Source organism: Dunckerocampus dactyliophorus, chromosome 3 (assembly GCF_027744805.1).
Source record: "Dunckerocampus dactyliophorus isolate RoL2022-P2 chromosome 3, RoL_Ddac_1.1, whole genome shotgun sequence".
NCBI classification, from domain to species: Eukaryota; Metazoa; Chordata; class Actinopteri; order Syngnathiformes; family Syngnathidae; genus Dunckerocampus; species Dunckerocampus dactyliophorus.
This window is the reverse complement of record NC_072821.1, coordinates 39,331,053-39,354,879: the sequence shown is the minus strand read 5'-3', so window position 1 is coordinate 39,354,879 and position 23,827 is coordinate 39,331,053. Positions and strand designations below refer to the sequence as shown.

At 44.2% G+C, this 23,827-nt stretch overlaps 1 protein-coding gene across 2 annotated transcripts; it reads right to left on the bottom strand.

Annotated features, from left to right (window-relative positions):
• Positions 1-39: 39 nt before the first annotated feature.
• LOC129178667 (plakophilin-3-like) lies at positions 40-23,808 on the bottom strand. 2 transcript variants are annotated; one of them, XM_054771109.1, is made up of 13 exons: positions 23,504-23,808; positions 16,646-16,719; positions 15,653-16,215; positions 15,134-15,257; positions 14,853-15,057; positions 13,519-13,678; positions 13,278-13,386; positions 13,018-13,182; positions 12,463-12,648; positions 12,245-12,398; positions 11,986-12,181; positions 11,741-11,828; positions 40-1,196 (listed from the first exon to the last, which is right to left on the bottom strand). In XM_054771109.1, the coding sequence occupies exons 1-13, from the start codon at positions 23,706-23,708 to the stop codon at positions 1,155-1,157; spliced, it is 2,271 nt and encodes a 756-aa protein (XP_054627084.1). In that variant the 5' UTR covers positions 23,709-23,808; the 3' UTR covers positions 40-1,154. The 2 variants fall into 2 exon arrangements, with proteins under 2 accessions (XP_054627084.1, XP_054627085.1); XM_054771110.1 differs by having other exon boundaries at positions 16,646-16,716.
• Between the last annotated feature and the right edge of the window lie 19 nt (positions 23,809-23,827).

The window sequence follows — 23,827 nt, the reverse complement described above, 5'->3', positions numbered from 1 at the left end:
GTAGTTTACTTTTTATTAACGTGCACATAGTCAAACAAGTATCATGTATACTTTAATGAAGCTTTAGTTTCCAAAAACACAACAACCGTACAACTACACAAGCAGGTACATGTATGTTAAGCGTCCCGTGAAGCAAAAAGGCATCAGGACAGTTGAGTTTATTTGTTGAGTGACGTCATCACGCGCCGCTCATTTAGTTTGCTTACACAAAATTCTCCATTACATTGAGACAGTTCTTACTCGTGTGCCAGAAAAGCGGGAAATAATTAACCTCAGAGGAGGAAAAGTTCTGTGAAGCTGCTGTCTCGTGCCAAAATGGCGTGACACATGACGTCACACAACAATGACGACGCCGCCGCCTGTGACGCACTAAAATTTGGGACTTCCCAGTCGTTTGGAATGCTACGTGACAATCGACACGTTTAATTGGCCGCACGTGACTCAATAACTAAGAGGACGACTGCCTCTAAGAGTTTTATAACTCTAATATATAAAAAAATCTAATATGTTCCAGGGTTAGTTAGGTAGTTAGTACACTTGCCTGAGCAATGTAGACGTTTTCTGGTCCGCCGTCACTCTTGCTAACAAGTACACTTCATCGTGTTGAACTTCATAAAGTACACTTGATGCTGTGTAACAGCGCCACCCTAGTGGCCCGGCATGCACACTACATCAAGGATAGTTGTGAGTGAGAAAAAGAGGTTAACATATTTAGGGAGTTGTGAGAGGCTGTGTTTCAGTTCACTTGCACTTCAATAAGTACAGTATACTATGTACACTGGGTACTTAGTTCCTGACAGCACCATTCATGTCCTTGCGCACTGACCGGAAATGATGATCGCAATATTTCTCTGCTCTCCTTTTTGACTGTTAATTGCAACCATGCACACACTCAAAATGCTAAGCAATTGAAACACAGCCTCAGTGGAAGTAAATGCTCCAGCGATATCCTTTTAAAAGCAATATTTGTAGTGCTTTGAAATGAAAGTAACAAGTCATCCTCAGTCAAGTTAAAAAATGGTTCTGTTGGCTTGGATCCACTTTAGTCTCTTCCTGTACTTGCAGCGCATTCAGGTCGTTGTCTGTCTTCCTCGTTTCCGTTTACACGCAGCAGCAACCGGCCCAGAGGGCAGGCAAACAACCAACCCAGCAGTTTAGATGGTGCCGTCCGCAAAGTCCCGGCGAGCAAATCCTTTCTGGAAAACAGACCCAACAAATCTCATAAGACATTGTTGGATGTGTCGGTAGGAAACAATGCCTTTTGAAATGAACGAGCCGGCTCTTTATTTGAATGTTTTAATTTGCCGCCTACTTGTGGTTCGGTATTTGCTCCCCTGCATATTCACTGATTTCTTTTCTCTGCTGTAAAGTGTAAATAGTACAAATATAGAACAAATAATGATATTTTAGTAGCATAATGTTGAAACATTAAAGAGTTGTAATATGAGAAACAAACAAAACAAGGAGCAAAGTTGAAATTTTTGGAAAATTAGGTTTGGGAAAAAGTTGTGATGTTATGAGAAAAAAGTAAAAATATTATGGGAATAAAGTCACAATATTACAAGAAGAACATTGACATGAAGAAAGTTGAAATAGTTAAAAAAAACAACATCAGAAATAGAAATAAAAACAGCTGTAATTTTACGAGAATAAAGTCAAAATAGAGAACAAAGTTGTATTGTAACGGGGAAAAAAAAGCTGTGATTTTTTTTACGAGAATAAACTTGTAATATTATAAGGAAAAATAACATCATTTTGGTAGCAAAGAGTTGAAATATTAACAAAAAAGACATTGTTTCTTTTAAAGTCATAATATTGTGAGAAACAAAGAAAACAAAAACAAGTTGTTATTTTTGGAAAATAAGGTTGAGGGAAATGTCAAAATATTATTGGAATAAAATGATAGGATGGAAATAAAATCAAAATATTACTATTTCATAAAGGTTAGATATTTGGAACATTTAAAATGTCTTGTCTTGCTTTACTAAATGTCATCCTTTCAATTCTCACTATGTGGCCCTCGCTGCATAAACATTTGGACACCTCGTAGTAGACATGATAAAGAAAACCTTTCAAGCTATCATGGGGAATACTACATATAGTATAGTGTAGACTAGTACATATAGTATAGTACATATAGTGTAGACTAGTACATATAGTATAGTACATATAGTATAGCACACATCGTGTAGACTAGTACATATAGTATAGTACATATAGTATAGCACACATCGTGTAGACTAGTACATATACTATAGTACATAGAGTATAGAACACATCGTGTAGACTAGTACATATACTATAGTACATATAGTATAGCACACATCGTGTAGACTAGTACATATACTATAGTACATATAGTATAGCACACATCGTGTAGACTAGTACATATACTATAGTACATATAGTATAGCACACATCGTGTAGTACATATAGTACAGTACATATAGTGTAAACTAGTACATATAGTATAGTACATATAGTATAGTACATATGGTGTAGACGAGTACATATACTATAGTACATATAGTATAGCACACATCGTGTAGTACATATAGTATAGTACATATGGTGTAAACTAGTAAATATAGTATAGTACATATAGTATAGTACATATGGTGTAGACTAGTACCTATAGTATAGTACATATAGTATAGTACATACAGTATAGCACACATCGTGTAGTACATATAGTATAGTACATATGGTGTAAACTAGTACATATAGTATAGTACATATAGTATAGTACATATGGTGTAAACTAGTACATATAGTATAGTACATATAGTATAGTACATATGGTGTAAACTAGTACATATAGTATAGTACATATGGTGTAGGCTAGTACATATAGTATAGTACATATAGTATAGTACATATGGTGTAGACTAGTACATGTAGTATAGTACATATGGTGTAGACTAGTACATATAGTATAGTACATATAGTATAGTACATATGGTGTAGACTAGTACATATAGTATAGTACATATGGTGTAGACTAGTGCATATAGTATAGTACATATGGTGTAGACTAGTACATATAGTATAGTACATATAGTATAGTACATATGGTGTAGACTAGTACATGTAGTAAAGTACATATGGTGTAGACTAGTACATATAGTATAGTACATATAGTATAGTACATATGGTGTAGACTAGTACACATAGTATAGTACATATGGTGTAGACTAGTGCATATAGTATAGTACATATGGTGTAGACTAGTACATATAGTATAGTACATATAGTATAGTACATATGGTGTAGACTAGTACATGTAGTAAAGTACATATGGTGTAGACTAGTACATATAGTATAGTACATATAGTATAGTACATATGGTGTAGACTAGTACATATAGTATAGTACATATGGTGTAGACTAGTGCATATAGTATAGTACATATGGTGTAGACTAGTACATATAGTATAGTACATATAGTATAGTACATATGGTGTAGACTAGTACATGTAGTAAAGTACATATGGTGTAGACTAGTACATATAGTATAGTACATATAGTATAGTACATATGGTGTAGACTAGTACATGTAGTAAAGTACATATGGTGTAGACTAGTACATATAGTATAGTACATATAGTATAGTACATATGGTGTAGACTAGTACATATAGTATAGTACATATGGTGTAGACTAGTACATATAGTATGGTACATATGGTGTAGACTAGTGCATATAGTATAGTACATATGGTGTAGACTAGTACATATAGTATAGTACATATAGTATAGTACATATGGTGTAGACTAGTACATATAGTATAGTACATATAGTATAGTACATATGGTGTAGACTAGTACATGTAGTAAAGTACATATGGTGTAGACTAGTACATATAGTATAGTACATATAGTATAGTACATATGGTGTAGACTAGTACATGTAGTAAAGTACATATGGTGTAGACTAGTACATATAGTATAGTACATATAGTATAGTACATATGGTGTAGACTAGTACATATAGTATAGTACATATGGTGTAGACTAGTACATATCATCACAACATCTTTGAATGGGACTTCCAAATGGGACTTCTATTTGTAGTCTATTCATTTCGACAGGATGTGAGATCAACCATATGCACATATTTGACTGATGACCGTGACCCCTCCCTACCAGAGCAGCTTAACGACTTTTTCTGCCGTTTTGATAACACCAGCGCCCAGACCAGAGCCCCCCCTCACCCGTTAGGTGCGGGGAACACTCAACCTCCCCTCTCCATCTCGGAGCACGATGTGCGCAGACTGCTACAGCGTCAAAACACCAACAAGGCAGCTGGTCCTTATGGTGTGACACCAGCTACACTCAGGAACTGTGCTAACAAGCTTACTGCTATTCTCAGTTACATGTTCAACTGGTCTCTTCACAGTGCTACTGTACCTGCATGTTTTAAATCAGCTATGATCATCCCAGTGCCCAAAAAACCCAACATCACCTGTCTCAACGACTATAGGCCTCAGCTTCTGTCGCTCTCACCTCCGTTGTCATGAAAGTATTTGAACGTCTAGTCTGCAGGCTCCTGTCACACATCGCATTAGACCCTCACCAATTTGCCTACAGGGCAAACAGGGGAGTTGATGACGCTGTTTCACTCTGCACTCACTTCATTCTGCAACACCTTGACTGTAAGTCCATCTATGCCCGTGTCCTATTCATTGATTTTAGCTCAGCCTTTAATACCATCCTGCCTATCAGACTGTATAATACTCTCCTGTCCATGGGTGTCAACCCCCCACTCTGTAACTGGTTGCTCAACTTCCTGTCTAACAGAACACAGTGTGTTAAAATCCAAAACAATATTTCATCAACCAAGGTCCTGAACACCGGCGCGCCACAAGGTTGTGTGTTATCACCTCTGTTATTCTCCCTATACACCAACAACTGCATATCCAATTCTCCATCTGTCAAACTACTAAAGTTCGCAGACGACACCACAGTTATAGGCCTCATACGCGACGAGGATGAAACATCATATCGCGTTGAGGTCAAACACCTAGTACAGTGGTGTGCAGCCAGCAATCTTACACTCAACATATCAAAAACCAAAGAACTCATAGTGGACTTCAGGAAAAAGGCAGGCCAGCACATCCCCATCTGCATGTATGATCAGGTAGTGGAGCGAGTTGACTCCTTCCGTTTTTTAGGTACCACCATCCATCAGTCCCTGTCATGGAACCTTAACACCAGTCTCATCATTTCAAAAGCTCACCAAGGATTACACTTTCTCCGACAGCTGAGGAAATTTGGGGTCAGTCAAACAGGCATGATCCATTTCTACCGCGCCACAATAGAAAGCGTGCTCACCTTCTCCATCCTGGTCTGCTATGGCAATACTACCAGCCAAGATAGGCAACAGCTGGAGAAGGTGGTACACAGGGCCTCTAAAATCATTGGCCACAATCTTCCCACATTAGCCTCACACTACAACACCAGAATTGCCAGGAAAGTCAAGAACATCACCTCCGACCCCACTCACCCAGCACACCATCTATTCACACTCCTACCATCAGGTAGAAGGTACCGGAGCATCACATGCAAAACCACACGTTCTAGGGACAGCACCTACCCAAAAGCCATCCGCCACTTTAATATGCGCTAACACTTACTGGACTCCACTACCAACCTGCTACCTCTTCTGCCTAGTTTGCACGCTGTTACTCCAGCAGCCCTCAACAACCATGCACTTTTACCATTTCACTTTTTCAATGTTCGTACGCTGTTATCCCTGTCTTCTATGTGCTGTTTTTGACCCCTCCTTAGTTTTGTCTCTCGAGTTGTATTATTGTATTGTCAAACTGCGAGCACACCAAATACATTCCTAGCAACCGTATACCTATACTGTTGATATGGCTAATAAACTTGAACTTGATAATAGGGCGTATTCAACCACCAATCAGTGGTGATTTATTATTTCACATATTTTTAAGTGAAGCACAAAGTGTTGAGGGATGACTTTATATGGGAGTTTCATATAGAAATCTGTGAATGACAAGTGTGATGTTACATTATTTTGGCAGTAAGTGGATTTCATTTAGAAAATATCTGAGGAGCCGTTTGGGAGCCCAAATTCCCATCGCCAGAGGTCACATACACACCAGTGGTACAGTATCTATGCACACACACACACACAATGTCTTTGTGAGCTGTGTCAAGTTCACTTTGGTGGGAATGATGTGTTTGGGCGAGGGAGGATATGTCAGGAGGATGGGGGGAGGCAAGGGGGCTCCTTTAATTCCTCCCAGGAGGCCAAAGACACAAAGCCACAATATCTGCTGAGGATTCTCCACATTCCTGCTGCCAGTGAGGACGAGGACGAGGAGAATCAGGAAGTTTTGTAATATACGTACACGTACTGTAAATAAAACCTTTAAGCAAGAACATACGTACACCTACTGTAAATAAAACCTTTAAGCAATAGTACTGTAAGTAATATTTGTAGTAGAGGAGAGAGAATGGTGTCAGAAAAGTGGGCCATAGTTGTGATGTTTTGACAGTTGGAGGAAAGCAGCAGTTAATTCCCACTAAAAAGAAAAACTATTTGCCTTGGCGGGGTTGTCAGATAAAGGGGGGGGGGGGGGGGGGGGGGGACCAATGGGAGCGCGCCAGATTAGAAAGGGATGTGTGCAGAACAACATCTGGCCAAGTCAACGCCACCGCCTCACCGCAGACCCAAGAAGTTCCACTTCCTGTTCTGTGGTTATCATCACCCTTTTCCTCTTTCCTCTGCCATTATGTGTGCAGCAACTGGTGGCCCACAACTTCTATGCTATGATTCTATTTCTCTGCATCGTGTCATGGTCTGCCTCCACATTCCTGAGTGGGTGGAGCACGTTAAGAGGAGACGCTGGCCCGAAGTGGTCGGAACATCAGTCAACGCAGTAAAAGCCTGCGAGCACAGTGGCTCTACTGTCCTGCCACAAACGCACAACTGTTTCTGCTGCTGTTGCCTGGCTGGGAAGCGGCGTTGCCCCAGCAACCGGATGGACGCACAGCTCTTGTTCTCACACAAAGGTGCATTCTGAGGGATTTCTCCTAAATCACCATTACTGCTCTGAGAAAGAACACCCCCACCTCCACGACCACCATCGCCGTCTCTACTTCAGCAACATCAGCAAATATATTGGAACTTGCTTGGCCGATATTGGACAAAAAAACTGAGATATCGCATCAAATAGACGATTGTATCAGTCCAAAGTTCCATACTTTGCACTCTACTTTGTTCTTATATTGATGTTTGTGCCACTTTCAAATGTGCAGCTTTACAAATTCTATCACTACTGTTGGTGGTGAGACGTGTTTTAATAGTCAACTATTGGCTCTAAATGTCCATACGTATGAATGTGAGTGTGTTTGTCTATATGTGCCCTGCCATTGGCTGGCCAGCAGTCCAGGGTGTACCCCGCCTGTCGCCCGAAGTCAGCTGGGGTAGGCTCCAGAATACCCATGACCGTAATGAGGAGAAGTGGCATAGAAAATGGATGGATGGGTGGATGGTCGTTTTTTAACATTCTAAAAGTATAACTTAATACAACTAGGAATTCCTTATTTATAAATAGAATATTTTCATAGTTAGGGCACAGAAAACCTGTTTAGCACTATCTAAATACTGTACACTTTTTAACATTATTAGAGCCCTCTAGACATGACATAACACCCCTATAGTCAGGTGCGGGCGTGGCATGGCTCAGGTGGTTCAGTGGTCGTCTCCCAACCTGAAGGTTGCGGGTTTGATCCTCAGTCCTCCCGTGATCATGTTGAAGTGTCCTTGGGCAAGATACTGAACCCCCAGTTGCTCCTGATGCTGCGTCATCAGTATGCAAATGTGCTAGCAATGTCCAAGGTCATCAGTAGATAAATGTGCTAGCAGTGTCAGAGGTCATCAGTAGGTAAATGTGCTAGCAGTGTCAAAGGTCATCAGTAGGTGTTCTTGGCTAGGCTTCGCGAACGAAGATTTTAGGGGCATTGACCATGTCTAGCGCAGGCGCGCTGGTGGCTGACAAGGCCGATTTGTGACAGGCACACTCGGCCACAGCGGGGGCAGGGGAATGACGAATCTGGAGCTGGTGCTCTGACTACACTGTTCTTTCTCCTACTGCGCTTCTTTTCGATGGCAGCACTACGGTTGCTCTCAAAGTAGGAGACTGACTGGTGGACAGCGCGCCGCCAAGCCCCTTGGTCAGCAGCTAGGACTGACCACTGTCGATGGTCGATGTGGCAGGTAGACAGGGATTTTTTCAAAGAGTCTTTGTACTTCTTCTTTAGTCCTCCTCTATCACGGTGCCCAGTGGAGAGTTCACCATAGAGGACGATCTTGGGTAGGCGGTGATCCTCTATTCTGGAGACGTGCCCTGCCCAGCGTAGCTCCGTTTCCAACTGGTGATCCCCGCTAGTTGAAGTACTTCAGTGTTTGTGATGTAGTCACTCCAGTTCCAGGAGTCGTAGGTGGTGTCTGTAAGTGACCCATGACTCGGAGCCGTAAAGGAGGGTGGTTAGTACCGCTTTGTACCTCTTTGTACCACCTCTTTGTCGATTCTTGCATCGGAGGAGATGATGCATCCCAGGTAGGTGAACTGTTGGACTGCCTTCAGATTTGTCTCACCAATTGTAATGTGTGGTGGACAGTACGCTTCCTGGGGGGCTGGCTAAAGAAGAACCTCTGTCTTCTTCAGACTGACTTCAAGACCGAAGAGCTGGGATGCCACTGCGAAGCAAGATGTTACACGTTGCAGGGCAGTCTCTGTGTGGGTTACGAGGGCGGCATCGTCAGCAAAGAGTAACTCCCGAATCGGTTTCTCTACGGTCTTGGTGTGGGCCTGTAGGCGTCGTAAGTTGAACAGGCTACCATCAGTGCGGTATCGAATGTAGATGCCATCTTCCTCACCGAGGTCATCCATGGCCCGTTGAAGCATCACGCTGAAAAAGATAGTGAAGAGAGTTGGTGCGAGGACGCAGCCTTGATTCACGCCGTTGATGATCGGGAAAGGTTCCGAGAGGTCATTGCTGTTTCTGACCTGACCACGCTGATCTTCATGCAACTGCATAACCATGCTGAGGAACTTTGGGGGACAGCCAAGACGCTCCAGGATCTGCAACAGGCCTTTTCTGCTCACTGTGTCAAAAGCCTTTGTCAGGTCTACGAAGGTGACGTATAGACCCTTGTTTTGTTCACGGCATTTTTCTTGGAGCTGTCTGAGCACGAAGACCATGTTAGTGGTACCTTTGTTCGATCTGAAGCCGCACTGGCTCTCTGGGAGGTGGAGTTCGGCCACAGCTGGTACCAGTCTGTTGAGGAGAACTCTTGCTAGGGTTTTGCCCGCGTTGGAGAGGAGCGTTATATCCCGATAGTTTGAGCAGTCAGACTTTTGCCCTTTTGTCCTTGTACAAGGTGATGATAACAGCATCTCGGAGGTCTTGCGGTTGAAGTGGAGGTTGAGCTTGCACTGCACAAGACAGTGGTCTGTGTGACATTCTGCGCTGGGCATGACTCTGGTGTGAAAAACGTCTCTGAGGTCTCATAAAGAGGGCTGCTTGGTCATTCAAGGTGCTGCCGAATGTTGTTGTCATCTCCGGGTCAACAATCAGACGACCAATATCCTGAACCTCCTGCATGCGGGATTGAGACTGCGGCTTCCAATGACATCTTTCACCTACCGTGTTCGCCCCTTTTCCCATCGCTACAGGACTTGGAAGAGTTGGGGTAGTAAAAAAAAGGGGGGTGCGGGGGAGGCGGGGGGGATTAGGAGGGTGGGAGGACGTGGAGCCTGTCCCTAGGGCCTGCGCAAAGGATTTTTTTAGGTGAGAGACGGTGTGCACATACCGTTTCCCACCCTATTACACCCAGGGTTCATCTGTCGTGGCCTAGAAAGCTGGGACGGCGACAGCGAGATCCTTGGGTCGTAGGTTTTATATCAGACTGTCCTTGTCCTAGATGGACTGCCAACCAAGGCTGTCGAGCTCCATCTACCCTGAAGTGCGGTAGAGGTATGTGCTATACATGACCTAGTCTGAAAGCATCAAGAAGACTCACAACAGACCGTGTTCCGGGAGGAACCGCTTGGCCAAGGATGGTGTGATGACCACTGATGAAATACCTCTACTACCCCACATACCCCTCAGTAGGTAAATGTGCTAGCAGTGTCAAAGGTCATCAGTAAGTAAATGCTAGCAGTGTCAAAGGTCATTAGTAGGTAAATGTGTTAGCAATGTCAAAGGTCATTAGTAAGTAAATGTGCTAGCAGTGTCAAAGGTCATCAGTAGGTAAATGTGCTAGCAGTGTCAAAGGTCATCAGTATGTAAATGTGCTAGCAGTGTCAAAGGTCATCAGTATGTAAATGTGTTAGCAGTGTCAGAGGTGTTTGAGTGCCTTGGAGGTGGGAAAGCGCTATACAAGTGAAAGACCGTTTACCCTCTAGTCATCTTTACACTCCTATTACCCAATATAGTAGACCAGGCGTGTCCAAATTTGCAGCCCAAGGCTATTTTTTTTTACATTCTAACAGGATAAGTTAACAAGAAAACTTAAAAAAAAACATCAACAGCAAACATGGAAAAATCAGCAGTAATTTTACAAGAATAAAGTAAAAACATTAACAGAAAAAGCTTGCAATCTAATGACAAACAATAAAGACATTATTTCTTGAAGGTTATATTATAATATTATTAGCCACAAGGAGAGAGGGAGGGAGAGAAGGATGTTGGCTAAGTTGACATCCATCATGAACAACACCTCTCACCCGCTACATGACACTGTTGTTTCCCTGAGCAGCTCCTTCAGCAGCAGACTGTTACACCCACGGTGTAAGAAGGAGAGGTTCCGCAGGTCCTTCATACCGACCGCTGTCAGGCTCTACAACACCTGCACCACCTGAACCATGTTGTAGACACTATGCTTTCTTTACACTGTTCTCTTTACTTGTCTTGCTGCTGTAACAAGTAAATTTCCCCGCTGTGGGATAAATAAAGTACATACATACATACATACATACAATACAATACAACAAACAAAACAAGAAATAATGTTGTGATTTTTGTAAAGTTAGGTAGGGGAAAAAGTTATAATGTTATGAGAATAAAGTCAAAATGTTATGGGAGTAAAGTCATCATTGCGAGAGGAAAATCCAGAGGAAAAAAACAGCTGTAATTTTACAAGAAAAAAGTCACAATTTTACAGGAATAAGTCATGTAATATTATGTGAAATAATAGAGTTGAAATATGAAAGAAAAAAGACATTTCTTTTTTAACATCATAATATTATGTGACACAAACAAAAACTAAAGTTGTAAGTATTGGAAAATGAGGTTGTGGAAAAAGTTAGAATGTTACAAGAATAGTCCAAATATCACCAGAATAAAGACCTAACTACGAGAAGAACATTTACCAGAAGAAAGTTGAAATCATTAATGAGCATGGGGTTTCTCTCTGCTCATGGCAGCGGCACACATCCGTTGCGCATTGGCAGTAAATGCGCCCACTTGTGCAAAATGGGGGGCCTACTGTGTGAACTTTGCTAACAAATGGGGAGTTTCTTGCGGCGTTACAGGCGTATTTTTCCCGTAAATTGTGCTGTAATCCCTGTTGCTATGATTTAAGGGGCATTGAAGCTGAGAGGTTCCACTAGAAAAAGTGCCCACTTGTGGCTGCCTATTGACTGGAAGCGTCCTCTCGTGTTGGGTGGACTGATGTGAAGTGGCAGTGTCAGCAAGTGTCTCACCAGTTTGTAGTCTTTGTGCAGCTTGCTGTACTGGAACATGTTGCAGAGGACAGTGGACGCAGCTCTGGCAGCCTTAAGACCTCCGGAGCTAAAAAAAAAAAACAACAAAAAAAAACCCCACACACAGTGACAAAGTGTGAGAAAGAGTGAGGATAACGAGGGAGGAGAAATACCAGAGCACCATGAGGAGGAAGCCCAGCGATACACTCATTACAGGCACTCACAGTCCTCAAACGTCTTCCTACCTGCCGTCATGGGACGCCTTGATGCCCACCAGCTTGGGCAGGCCGTTGAAGTACGAGATGTCCCGGGCTGCCAGGGAGCTGCAGGTGACCAGGTGGTTGAGGGCGCCGCAGATGTTGACCACCACCTCGCTGGATGGCGTCTTCTGGAGGCCATCGCTGGGCAGCTTGGACACAAGGACGTTCACCATGTTCTTGGCTGCATGGACCAACATGGCATCAAGCTGTGTTGGTACGCTTTAGTGTTTGAGTGTGAGCCCACCTATCAGGTCCTTGTTGGGGGTATGTCTGGCCAGGTTCCTCAGGAGGGCGGTGAGAGGTCGTAGCTCTGCCTCATTGTTGGTGTCCAACAGGTCGAGAAGCGTGGGCAGCATCCTCTCCTGCTCCAGCACCACCAAGCTCAGCACCGACGCCCACTGCGGTACAGGAAGACACAGCATATCAACACCGTCGCGAGCCGGAAGCTTTACGTTGACGTACCCTGCCGTCTCCGGCGGTGATGTTCTGCAGGGCTCCGACGGCCGCTTCTTTACTGATGGAGCTGCTCTCGCTGTTCTGCATAACATGCTTGTACAAGGCCACCACCTTGGGGTGCCACAGCCACTCTGAGCCCCTTGGTTCCCTGGACACCTCAGACAGGATGGCCAGACTCAGATTGCGCTGGTGCTGCAGAAAGAAAACAAGAAGATGGTCACGTACTGGAGGCGTGTTGTCTAAGAGATGGTTGTGAAGTCGTGGTGCTGGTCCACCACAGGGTGGATGCACAGCATATGGCAGCAGCATGGTGGAGGTAACACATGCAACTTTGGATGTGGTCTTCTCTTCTCTTCACTGCCTGCTTTTGTTCTGAGTCATCTGACCTGCTGGGCTCAGTTGTTCTGTTGACACCTGATCCTCCCACTGGACCTGAGCACGGTTCTCAGGTTTCTGTCTGCTGACCACCAGGTGGAGCAGAGTAAATTACTGAGCGGGCCACCTGAGAGAAGCTCTGAGGGTGAACATCCTGAAGCATCATCTCAACAAGTCAAGACCAACCTCCATGCTCTTCTTGCTGTACATGGTGAAGCAGCCGATGGCCTCGCTGTCCCTGGGGGCGGAGCCTCTGGTCGGACCCTCCAGGCGGAGTCGGACTGAGGTAGGGAGCTCTGAGTACAGCTGGTAGGACAGGTTCCTCAAAATGCAGAGTGAGTTCTCCAAACCCTGAAGAAGAAGCGACGACAAAGGAACTGAACAAGCAAACTTTGCTACAAGACAAGAAGCCTTCAGAGATCAGCACGTGTTCTTCAGGAACTTACTTTGTCCTCTGCACTCACTTCCTGTTGGATGTAGGAGACCAGAGAGTCCACAAGACCTGGAGTGTCTCTCATCCTCTCTCTGGTCCTCTGATTCACTGAGCTCAGGTTTCTGTAGAACAGACGCAACCCAAACACCACAAACATACAATATGCTACATGCATTAGCACTACACATGCTAACATACCTTTACAACGTCACCACGTTTAAGATGCATGTACAAGAGCGGACAGGCGGGTGTACCTGAAGCAGCCTGTGGTGTTGCTGAAGACGTCCTTCTCAGATGGGCTGAGTGGGATGTTTCCACAAAGGGGAATCAGGACTTTGTTGCTGAGGTCCGACAAAGCTTCTCTGCACAGTTTCTCCTTTAGGTTGTCTCTGGATGACAGGTTCCATAGCACACCTGCAGCACACGTTGTCTTACGTTGTCTTACATTGTCTTATATTGTGTCACGTTGTCTTACGTTGTGTTACATTGTGTTACGTTGTCTTATATTGTGTTCCAATGTGTTACGTTGTCTTATATTGTGTTACGTTGTTTTACGTTGTGTTACGTTGTCTTACGTTGTGTTACGTTGTCTTATATTGTGTTCCAATGTGTTACATTGTTTTATATTGTGTTACGTTGTCTTATATTGTGTTCCAATGTGTTACGTTGTCTTATATTGTGTTACGTTGTGTTACATTGTCTTATATTGTGTTCCAATGTGTTACGTTGTCTTATATTGTGTTACGTTGTTTTACGTTGTGTTACGTTGTCTTACATTGTGTTACGTTGTCTTATATTGTGTTACATTGTCTTACGTTGTGTTACGTTGTCTTATATTGTGTTCCAATGTGTTACGTTGTCTTATATTGTGTTCCAATGTGTTACGTTGTCTTACGTTGTGTTACATTGTGTTACGTTGTCTTATATTGTGTTCCAATGTGTTACGTTGTCTTATATTGTGTTACGTTGTGTTACATTGTCTTATATTGTGTTCCAATGTGTTACGTTGTCTTATATTGTGTTACGTTGTTTTACGTTGTGTTACGTTGTCTTACATTGTGTTACATTGTGTTACGTTGTCTTATATTGTGTTACATTGTCTTACGTTGTGTTACGTTGTCTTATATTGTGTTCCAATGTGTTACATTGTCTTATATTGTGTTCCAATGTGTTACGTTGTCTTACGTTGTCTTACGTTGTGTTACATTGTGTTACGTTGTCTTATATTGTGTTCCAATGTTTTACGTTGTCTTATATTGTGTTACATTGTCTTATGTTGTTATGTTGTCTTACGTTGTGTTACGTTGTCTATTGTTACGTTGTTACGTTGTCTTATATTGTGTTCCAATGTGTTACGTTGTCTTATATTGTGTTACATTGTCTTACGTTGTTATGCTGTCTTACGTTGTGTTACGTTGTCTTATATTGTGTTCCAATGTGTTACATTGTTTTATATTGTGTTACGTTGTCTTATATTGTGTTCCAATGTGTTACGTTGTCTTATATTGTGTTGTGTTGCCTTATATTGTGTTATGTTGTCTTATATTGTGTTATGTTGTGTTCCAATGCGGCACACTATGCTGTCCACCTGTGACGTTCTTTCGAAGCTCCTCATCAGGTTCACTCATGATGCTAACCAGGCGAGCCACTCCCCCAGCGTCGATGAGCGCCGCCTTGTTGTGGGTGTTCTCGTAGATGATGTTCCTGGTGGCGCCAGTGGCAAAGCGCTGCACTTCCAGGTTGTCACTGGGGAAAAGTTGGACCAGAGCAGGGATACCTTGCAGAACTCTGACCTGGGGGGCGGGGGGACACGGGGACCCGGGTCAACATGATGAACAAAGCAAACATGAGGAGGTGATAATGAAGCACCTGGTTTTTGGCATCATTGCTATGGTAACACTGGTGCTGAATGTAAGCAGCTCCGAGGATCTGCAAGGCGGCGTCTGGCTCGGACAAATATCTGACAGCCGTGTGCACATCCAGTCCTTGCATGCTACACACGCATGGGGAACATGTTTCACACAAAAAGCCGACACAGAGAAATACTGTAGGGCAGGGGTCACCAACGTGGTGCCCGCGGACACCAGGTAGCCCCCCACTACCACATGAGGTGCCCGCAAGCCTGCTTTTCATTCAGGTTTCCAGTTAATAATGAAAGAACAGTAGAAAGAAATGCATTGTGAAATACAACATGTGAGTTGTGGACACCAGCATTTTGTTCATGTTCTGGTAAAACAAGCATATTCGCTTTGTTTGGGTTTAAAATAAGCTCTGAAAATAAATGTTACAAAAATGAGTAGCTCTTGGCCATTTTCATTTTGTAAAAGTAGCTCTCACAAGGAAAAACGTTGGTGACCCCTGCTGTAGGGTGTCAGAAAGCAACCTCACCCCCCCAGGTGGTCATTGCTGTGCATGGACGCTCCATCCAGGACGTCCATACCCTTTCCCACGCTCCTGACGCTGCGTAGAGATGGCGCTCGCTGCATGGAGGTTTGGTACTGACCCACCCCCAAACTGAGGCCGGTCCTTGGCACATGCCACTGTGGCCCCGCCCAGCCGTCCCCTCGTGGCGGCCCTACCCATCCATCCTGGCTGTAGGCTGAGCTGTGGTGCTGGTAGTGCTGCTGGCGGTTGGCGATGCGGCTGATGGTGCGGTGGGAGGGGCCTTTGTAGGTGAAGTGAGGCGGCATCTCCTCCTCCTGCCAGTAGCCCCGCCCCTGGGCCAGAGTCCCGCTGAGGGTGCGCCTCAACGTGCCAGAGGCAGGCGGGACATTCTCCGAGGGAACCGGCAGAGGAGGCCCCCCCTGGTCCGCCTGGCACAGCGACTTGGAGCGCCTGCTCCTGCTGTTGGTCTGCACAGCCTGGAAGCTTTGGGCCACGCTGGCTCGTACCTTGGAGGAGGTCTCCACGGCAGAGCGAGAGGAGAAGCCAGAGGACGGCATTGTGGCAACCTGGAGGAGGAGGGGTGGGTGAAATATTATGTAAACAAGCAGGCAGGAAGACATAAATCTTATCTTCTGCTGGGAAACAGCATGGTTGTTCTCCTCATTAGGATGATGGCTGAGCTGGAGCCTATCCCAGCTGACTTTGGGAGTACTTTCTATGACCGTGCGTCTCACAAGGTTCCTTCTGCACAGGTTTTACTGCAGGAAGCTCACGGCGGCCTTTTCATTGTTGCACTTCTCACACGCAACACACCCACATCCTGCTTGCATTTCCCCCTCTCTGTTTCCATTGTTCTCACTTAAATCGGACTTCCATGTTCATTGCCCCCCCCCATGCTTGAGTCATTGCACGTGTTTTTCAGAGCAGCTGAGCAGTGCAGGGTGTGTTTTGGAAGTACTAAAGTACTATGACTTCACGCCCTGCAGGAGTACTCACAGCCATGACGCGGCTCGGCGTGTGTATCATGGATCTGGAACTGAAGCCTCTTGCAGCTGGGAGGGAGTATTCTGCTGCAAGACAAGAAACACACAATCTTCAGCGCTTGTGCTCGTCATACACGCATGCTGGTTGCACTCAATCTCCACATGAAGGTTTGCTGCAAATTCACAGGAATTTACGCTGTTTCACTCTAGTCCACCCCTTCCTGAGCCCCCACCTGATCGTGGTGGAGGACTTTGCGAGTCCCAGTGATACTGGGAGCTGAGCTTCATGGCCTGGTAGAGTCACCCATGACAAACATGTCCTCGGGGAGGGACCAGACACAGACCCCAATGAAGAGGAAAAATAACTGACCTAATCTTCCCTCGTGCCCCTCTGGAGCCAGGCCTGGAGGTGGGAGCGGTAAAACACAACACGGTGGAAATAAACTCATCCAGCTTGAGTCCCCCCCACACAGCTGCACTACCTAAACTTAGCTAACCCCACTAGCTTTCATTCATGCTCCATAACAGAGGAGTTTCCAAGGGTTTTGCCATTTGCCATTTGGACATGTTTAGTAGCGTTTGTGCGGCCCCTGGTATAAACAACCAGCGGTTAGAGCGGCACTTCCCGTGCGAGCTCCCCGCACCATGACACAGCAGTCCGGGCGTAGTGAACTACCGCTGTAGCTACGGAGCCCGATATCCAACATCCAACGTGATGCTAACTTCACCACGGTACACGGCAGACACGTCTGCATGGCGGTGCTGCCTTTTGTTCTTCTTGCGGGTGGCATGTCAGTGTGTGGCCCAGAGTTACCAACGTTATACGGCAAAGATCTCGTGGCGGGTCGTCACCCGATCCTAATTCTGAAGACTGGATAAGGGACATCCATAGCCCAGATGTGTTTTTTTCTTTCATATTTCAACTTTATGATACTTTTCTTAGTCTTGGAATATGACAAACTTTCTTGTTAGACGCCAACTTGTTTGTCTTCATATTTTGACTTTATTCTTGTAAAACGACTGTTGATGGCTTCAAAGTTCCTTTGTTAGATTATACAACATGTTGACAATGTGGCATGGGGGCACACAAACAAAGGTTTGTCAAATAAAGTCAAGCATTTAACAGAAACATCAAGAAATAAGTGGTGGTTTTGTGTGTTTTCTACCTTCGTTGGTGTTCTATTAGCTAGATAGTAGCAGTACTAAGTAGTAGTACTAAGTAGTAGTATATCAGGGGATATAAATCTGTGACTGCTGCTGTGCTTTATGTCTTTGTGACTTGTGCAGAAAGGAAGGTCAGCTAACGACGGAGGAAAACAATCGTCATCATGCAGCCCAGCAGGACGGGGGGGAAGGTCGGGGCTGCTGGGCCGCATGCCTCACTGGGTCACATGTCAGCCAAGGTATGCTCCCACTACAACACCATGGAGTCAACATCAGCACTAAGCCATGCATGGATGGAGACCACCACTACGTGCTCTTTGCTTCTTCTCTGTGTTCCTCTCAGAGGAACCCCAGCCAGCAGATAGCAGCTGACTACTTGCTGGACGGGCCTGCTAAGTGGGAGTCTGTTAGAATGGGGGTCACCACATCCTGAAAAAGCAGATAGCAGCTGACTACTTGCTGGACGGGCCTGCAAAGTGGGAGTCTCTTAGAATGGGGGTCACCACATCCTGAATCAGCAGATAGCAGCTGACTACTTGCTGGACGGGCCTGCTAAGTGGGAGTCTATTCCATCCTGAATGGAGTAGCACAAAGTGAAAAAATGAAAGGAGGAATAAGGCATCTTCAGCTTAAACTTGTGGCTCCTTGATTTATGACCCGCAAGCCGCTAATGGTGCTTCTCCAAACACCAGCATGTCTGCTGTCCCACGTATATCTTCAGCACGTCCTCCCACAATCTGGACCGCAGCAGTCTAGATAGCAGACAGATGTTGTCCTCCGCGTGCATCCTTTGTGGGGATGGGAGCAGTAAACAATTGATCAGACACGCCGTCATTTGAGGGACGGCGGGTAGAAGGTGAGACCTTCGTCAGGCACCCAGAAGCAAACATCAGCACCGCTCGGCGTGACAGGCTGGCCTGAACGTTCCAAAATAGACGCTGATAATCACTGACGGGAATGTTCCTGCTCACATGGAGCTCCATGTGTCATTCCCAACCATCACCCCTCCTTCACGACAAGCAGCAACACTTCAACGCTTCCCATGGCCCAACAGACAGGTCCTGACACATTCAACATCTTCATGGCAGCAGACTTCTAACAGACCTTGGTGGTCGTCTTCGATGGCGCAGTTAGGAATGGAACATTTGACCAACATGTCTTGTTCAAAGCAGGCAGAAAATATTCCATTCTTAACTGCACCATCGAAGACGACCACCGAGGTCTGTTAGAAGTCTGCTGCCATGAAGATGCTGAATGTGCCAGACCTTTCTCTTGTTGGGCATTCAGAAGAGTACGAGATGTTTAAGCTGAAAAATGTTTTTACTGTAAAATAGGAATGGAATATTTCGCCCAAATGTCTTGTTCAAAGCTAACCACGCTGTCACCGCATAAAGGAGTACTATCAATTGCAGTATTACTAGGAGTGTGTCGCCACATACAGGAGTACTATCAATTGGAGTATTACCACGATTGTGTCATCGCATACAGGAGTACTATCAATTGGAGTATTACTAGGAGTGTGTCACCGCATACAGGGGTACTATAAATTGCAGTATTACTAGGAGTGTGTCACCACATACAGGAGTACTCATGGACCGAAATGGACCGCAAGATGCTAAATGTGTGCAAAAACTGTCAAAATCGTGCAGATTTTCCATCTAAGACGAATTACTTTGCGTTTGATCGGGTCAGTTCGGTCACGGGAATAAGGGCGCAATATAATTTGCGAAAACCAAATTGCGCTGGAAAGTACGGTATTACAGTATTATGGCCATGGTGCGTATGAAAGCAGATCTCTGATTGGTCGTGAAACATATTCCCATCCAATCAAGATCTGTGTTGCAGCAGATCGTCTGTTGCCGTTGGAAACAAATATGGTGGTCCTGCTGCTGTTTTAGCTGGCGATCTGCAGACTGAACACGATGATTACTAAGTATTTTGCCAAGGAGGACTCATGTCACTCGGAGCGAGACAACAATAACAATAACAACCCTCCGAAAAAACCAAAAACAACGGCCGATGACTTGGATAAGCCCGCGGTTTCTCAGTTGGCCTCAACCTCAGCAGGCCCCTCCACAGGCACCAGTGACAGTTCCTGGACGCCGACGGTGAGTGATGGACGACAGCTGCCACCGAGACCTGGTGCATCTCATGTCGCCATAACCAGCTTGTTAAAAACAGTTCGGAAGTGGATGAATTGAACACGGACATTGGTTATAAAGTCAAGGACGACAATTGTGTTTACGAAATTTGGTGTGAGGTGTGCAAGGAACATGGTACTGGTTCAGATCGTGGGTCGGCTCTTGTGGCTGGTAGCAACAGGGTGAAAAAGGAGGCAATACAGCAACACATTAAATCAACACTTCACCAACGGTCGTTAGCAACCAGGCACGCCAAATATTTGGAAGCAAACAAGAAACCAATTCCAATTGAAGACGGCTTTAAAAGGGCTGATGAAAAAACATTGGAAAAAATGGACAATTTTTTTTTGCCTTTTTTGCTTTTTAGATGAGCAATTTGCTTGTAAAGTTAAAAATCTACAAGCAACAAATTGCTTCCACTGGATTTTGGCAATTTCTACCCCTGGTATTATCAATTGGAGTATTACTAGGAGTGTGTCACCGCATACAGGAGTACTATCATACAGGAGTGAGCGTCTCCTGTCCTGCGCTCTTATTTTGGCGGGTCGCACTTTCTCCTGGGAGGAAGTGGCAGCCGCGTCACCCCTGGTGGTCGCGCAACTGCGTAAGATTATCATCAGTGGCGGTTAAAAGGACAGAACTTTGGTACGTGCGGCGCTGCTTGATTGCCATTGCTCCTCGTCTCCGCACCGGAGCTGTCACCTGAACATGTGACTCACCTGTTGTACTCCGTTCATGTTATTTCACTCACAGAGCTTTTCCCGCGTTTTGTTTGCACCTTTACAACTGAGTTCCTGCACCTGCTCTAGCACATTAAAGTATTTCTGTTTGCAAGCCGCTGCCTCTTCTCTGCATTCTGGGGGTCAAGCTTCCAACAGCTCTGCCTAAACGTGACAATTATCATTCTATTGATTATGATCATCATATTGCTATTATCATAATCATCTTATTATTCATACATTTGACATTTCTATTGTTTAGATTGATTTGGATTGATTGGGATTACATTATTTGTATTATATGTGTTATTAGAAATGACATTACAGGTACTTTTGAAGGTTTTTACAGGATGTACATGAAAAAAAGCCTCATTGTCGCCATGTCCCGCTCCGTCACGTACCGCTGATGTAGGATGACCAGTGAGGACGCCACTTTCATGTCTGTAGTTGAAGACTTACGGTAATAAGGAAGCTAGCGCTGCAAAGCCTACCCTAAGCTATCGATCTATCTATGTATCTATCGATCTAACTATGTATATATCTATCTAGCTATGTATCTATCTATGTATCTATCTATGTATCTATCTATCTAGCTATGTATGTATCTATCTATCTATCTACTATCTATCTAGCTGTGATAACAATCTCCTTCTCAATACAGATAAGACTAAAGAGATGATCATCGACCCAAGAACAAGGGAAAAGGAGCCGCATAGACCCCTGTTTATTGATGAGACTGAGGTGGAGAGGGTGAAAACCTTCAAGTTCATTGGCACACACATCAGCGAGGACCTCACCTGGTCTCACAACACCCAACAAATTCTGAAGAAGTCCCAAAGGAGACTGTACTTCCTGAGAAGACTGAGGAAATTTGGCATGTCCACCACAATCCTGAGTTGCTTCTACAGATGCACTATGGAAAGTGTCCTTACCGCCTCCATCACTGTTTGGTACGGTAACTGTACAACACGAGATAGGAAGGCACTCCAGCGGGTGATCAAGACCTCACAGAACATTGTTGGGGCAGCCCTCCCCTCACTGCAAGACATTTATAAAACTAGAGTCCTACGAAGAACACACAACCTCATCAAGGACAGCACACATCCACAACACTCATTATTCACACTCCTACCGTCAGGCAGACGCTACAGGACTTTGAAGTCCAGGACCACAAGGCTGGCAAACAGCTTTTACCCACAGGCCATCAGGCTTCTCAATGAAGCACTCAGACACGCCACACGCAACACACACTCATAGCACTTTATTTATTTATTTATTTATTTATTTGTGTTATTTACTTGTATTAATGTCTCTTCTGTTGTTGTTGCTTAAATTCTTGGTATTTATGTTTATGTGTTTATGTTTCTTATGTTCTTATTCTTTCTTGTGTTTTCCTTCTTTTCTTGGGAGAATGAACAGAATAAGATTTTCATTGCATGGTATAACTGCTGTTTTACCATGCACATGACAATAAAACTCTCTTGAATCTCTTGAATCTTGAATCTATCTATCTATCTATGTATCTATCTATCTACCTATGTATCTATCTATCTATCTATCTATCTATCTATCTATCTATCTATCTATCTATCTATCTATCTATCTATCTATCTATCTATCTATCTATCTATCTATCTGTCTAGCTATGTATCTATCTATGTATCTATCTATCTATCTATCTATCTAACTATGTATATATCTATCTAGCTATGTATCTATCTATGTATCTATCTATCTATCTATCTATCTATCTATCTATCGATCTATCTATCTATCGATCTCTGTACCTTAAAGGTTTAAAAATCACTTGGAAAGGTGTGGCGTGGCGTGTATCCACTATGACCGAACGCTTCAATAAAAACGGTCAAGAGAGCACCCCCTTCATGTCGTGTTGTCTTCAGGGGACGTTTGTTTGTTTGTTTGTGCAATTTTACAAGCAGTCGCTACATGCACGCTCTGCTTTCACACGCCGTGTTAGCATGACTTCATCATGCAAATGAAGCTAACAGCCACGCTTTTTTTCTTTTTTTAAACTTCCTTATCAACAGACAGCTGGCGTTGTTTATTTAAGCTCTGTCCTTGGACCTTACACACATACCCGACGCAAAAGCAGCACATAGAAACCAGAACACAGCAGACCTTCTTGACTAATTAGTCTATTTAGTGGAATCTACACAAACAACTGCTTGTACGCTATTTAGCAACAGGCTACATCACACGAGCTACAACAAAAGCCCCTGTATTTATTATTTCTTTGGTTGTTTTTCTACACTTTTTAGTTGTGTAACATTGAAACAAACAAGACTTGACGAATTTATCAAGCTAATGTAGCCTAGCTTAGCTCAACAAAGCTAAATTAGCAGTTTAGTTTTGCCTACTTTGTTGTTGTTTGGTCATTCATTGTTCTGTATTTGTTTGGTTGTTTTTCTACACTTTGATGCCTAATTTGGTTGTAAAATGAACGTTAATATTGTTAAACACAGAAACAAACAAGATTGGAAGCTAATGTAGGCTAGCTTAGCTTCACAAAGCTAAATTTGCGGTTTTGTGTGACTTATTTTATTTATTCTTTTTTTTGTCATTTATTGCTCTGTATTTTGATTTTCTATATTTAACTTGCTTGTAAAATTAGTATTGATAAACATTTGAGGAATTTCTAGTGCACAACCAAAGCTAACGTAGCCTAGCTTAATTAGTAGTTTTGCATTGCTTAATTGAATTATTTTTCTTATTATGTTCATTGTTTTTATTTGTAGTCCTCATGAAAGTGTGATAAATAAGAAATAAGTTATTAAGTTAGGGTTAGGGTTAACTCATAAGTTAGTGCAGGGGCCGGGAAGAGCTCACCTGTTGATACGAACAGAGAGTCGTCCAGCCTGGGCAGGGACGAGGACTTCTTCTCTGCCAGCCGTAGTCGGACCTGCTCCTGGACCCTCCGGGCCTTGGCCCCCGCGTCCGAACACCGACCATCGGAGGGAACCACGTAGGCTGTGCGGGAGGAGTTGGGCTGCAGGGCGGACAGAAAGCAGCCGTCTGCCGCCGCCGCGCTCATCCTGCAGTGGGGAGGGGGAAAATAGACGAGGAGAGGCCAGGAGGAGAGCGAGGACGGGCGGGTGTAGGTGGCGGGCCGGGACTGGAGGACGGACTCTTTGTGTCCGAGCTCAAATAGTC

Excerpts from the sequence above, each read along its gene's own strand:
- LOC129178667 (XM_054771109.1), bottom strand. The coding sequence starts at position 23,708 with ATGAGCGCGGCGGCGGCAGACGGCTGCTTTCTGTCCGCCCTGCAGCCC. Across the intron at positions 15,258-15,652 it reads AGCAATGACCACCTGGGGGG|CATGCAAGGACTGGATGTGC; the intron begins GTGAGGTTGCTT and ends ATGCGTGTGTAG. Across the intron at positions 1,197-11,740 it reads TGCACAAAGACTACAAACTG|AAAGGATTTGCTCGCCGGGA; the intron begins GTGAGACACTTG and ends TCTGTTTTCCAG.